Below are 1701 nucleotides of genomic sequence, written 5' to 3' on the forward strand. Positions count from 1 at the left end.
GTCCCCCTCTATTTTCTGGTCCCATTGAACGCCTCTTCAAAATCAATCAGGAAGCAATTAAGGTGAGCCTGATACAAAGCTGCCCTCAAAATACACACCTGGGTCCCCAGTGGAGAAAGCTGACACCCTGAAAATGTAGTTAAATGTTATGTGGAAAGAACGCAGAGCCCATACACCGGGGTGACCAGTGTAAAAAATGCAATGCCTCAACTCAGGCAGATGACCATGGCAAAGACAAGACATTGCTACCAGCCCCGTCATGGAGGCACTCGTGGCAATACTGGTCAAACTAACAAAGCATGAGACCAATGGTCTTATCTACTTGAAATAAGACAAGGGAGGGGGGAAGGAAACCCAACTCTTTACTGAGATGCAAAAGTACCATCATTTCCTCTCGCCTAACTCCCCTTTGACTTTTGTCAGGTCACCACCATGATGACACAGCAAGGGACATGATGGAAACAAACATCTGATGACAACAGTGGGACACAAAGCAAAGTCTTTACACAGTATTTAGCTAATTATATTTTGGGCAAATATTTATTTATCTAAAAACAAAATAAAAATCATTTTTAAAAGAAAAAATGTATTTAAATAAAAAACAAAATTGTGAAATGTTATGGCACAGAAGTTCAAGACAAGTATAAATCCAGTTGCCACAACTGTTGCGTATTAATGTTGCACATTTTTCTATAAAGACTTTATTAAAAGGTATTTACATGGCAATAAGATGTGTAAATATATACAGCAGTCTGGGGACAACTTTCTTTTTTTTGGGATTCTCATATGAAAAAATGCCTTAAATACAAAATTTTAAAAGAAAAAAAAAGTTGAAGAGTTCATCCCCAAGCATGAAGAATGTCCCATCATCCCTTATGCCCAAAGTATCAATTATGAGGCAGTTTTGAGGTTCTGGCCAAACCCTTGGGAGATTCAGCCAAGGTTGTGTAGTCTCAAGTTGAATCGCACAGCATGCAGTTGCAATATTTCCATACTGGATGGACTGGTGTAGTTCATGAGTGATATTAGAAACATTAATATTTTATCATAGTTTCAGTCTAGTTTGGGTTATTCTAAGTGATGCCCAAGAGTTCCTATGCACAAGAGTTCCTTAGCTGCTCGAGTTTGTGTTTCAACTGTTCTCTCCTCCGCCTCAACTGCTCTTTCTCTGCGATCAGTCTGTGTTCGTCCGATTGGATGGAAAGAACGTACTCCGTTGCTTTTTTCAGGATGACAACCTTGGGTGCCTTTTCGTTGTTGGCCACCTCAGGTATCTGGTCACGCAAGGCAAAGAAACTCAGCTTCAGCTCGTTTCTCCTCTGGCGCTCCAAGACATTGTGCGTTCGCCTCTTATCATTCTCCTCCGAATCTGACGTGCGGGGACTCGAGCATTTTCGGTTATTGCTGATCTGTTTGAGAACTCTGCCACTGTCCAACTTTAGCCTTTTTGCAGCTGGGTATTCAACCTTGGTGGAAGGAGGAGCGGCATAGTTGTGCTGATGGATATTAACGTGACACCGTTTGAGAACCAGCGGGCTGTGGTGGGGCTTACTGTGCTCTTCTGATGTGTCTGTGCTGGACTCTGTGCTGGATTCGGATTCATTCGCTTCAGCTAATGTAACGACATCAATTTCCTCATCTTCCTCTTGTTCTTCTTCTGCAAGGGGGGGGGGGGGGGGGAAAAGAGAGATATTAAATCAC

At 42.4% G+C, this 1701-nt stretch overlaps 1 protein-coding gene across 1 annotated transcript; it reads right to left on the reverse strand.

Moving 5' to 3' along the window:
* Window positions 1-521: 521 nt before the first annotated feature.
* Window positions 522-1657, reverse strand: MYC (v-myc avian myelocytomatosis viral oncogene homolog; the record flags this gene model as incomplete). Its single annotated transcript, XM_010295714.1, has 1 exon — window positions 522-1657. A coding segment is annotated over one exon (563 nt), but the record flags the coding sequence as incomplete, so codon positions are not given.
* Window positions 1658-1701: the final 44 nt, after the last annotated feature.

This window comes from Phaethon lepturus, unplaced genomic scaffold (genome assembly GCF_000687285.1).
Source record: "Phaethon lepturus isolate BGI_N335 unplaced genomic scaffold, ASM68728v1 scaffold2941, whole genome shotgun sequence".
NCBI lineage: Eukaryota > Metazoa > Chordata > Aves > Phaethontiformes > Phaethontidae > Phaethon > Phaethon lepturus.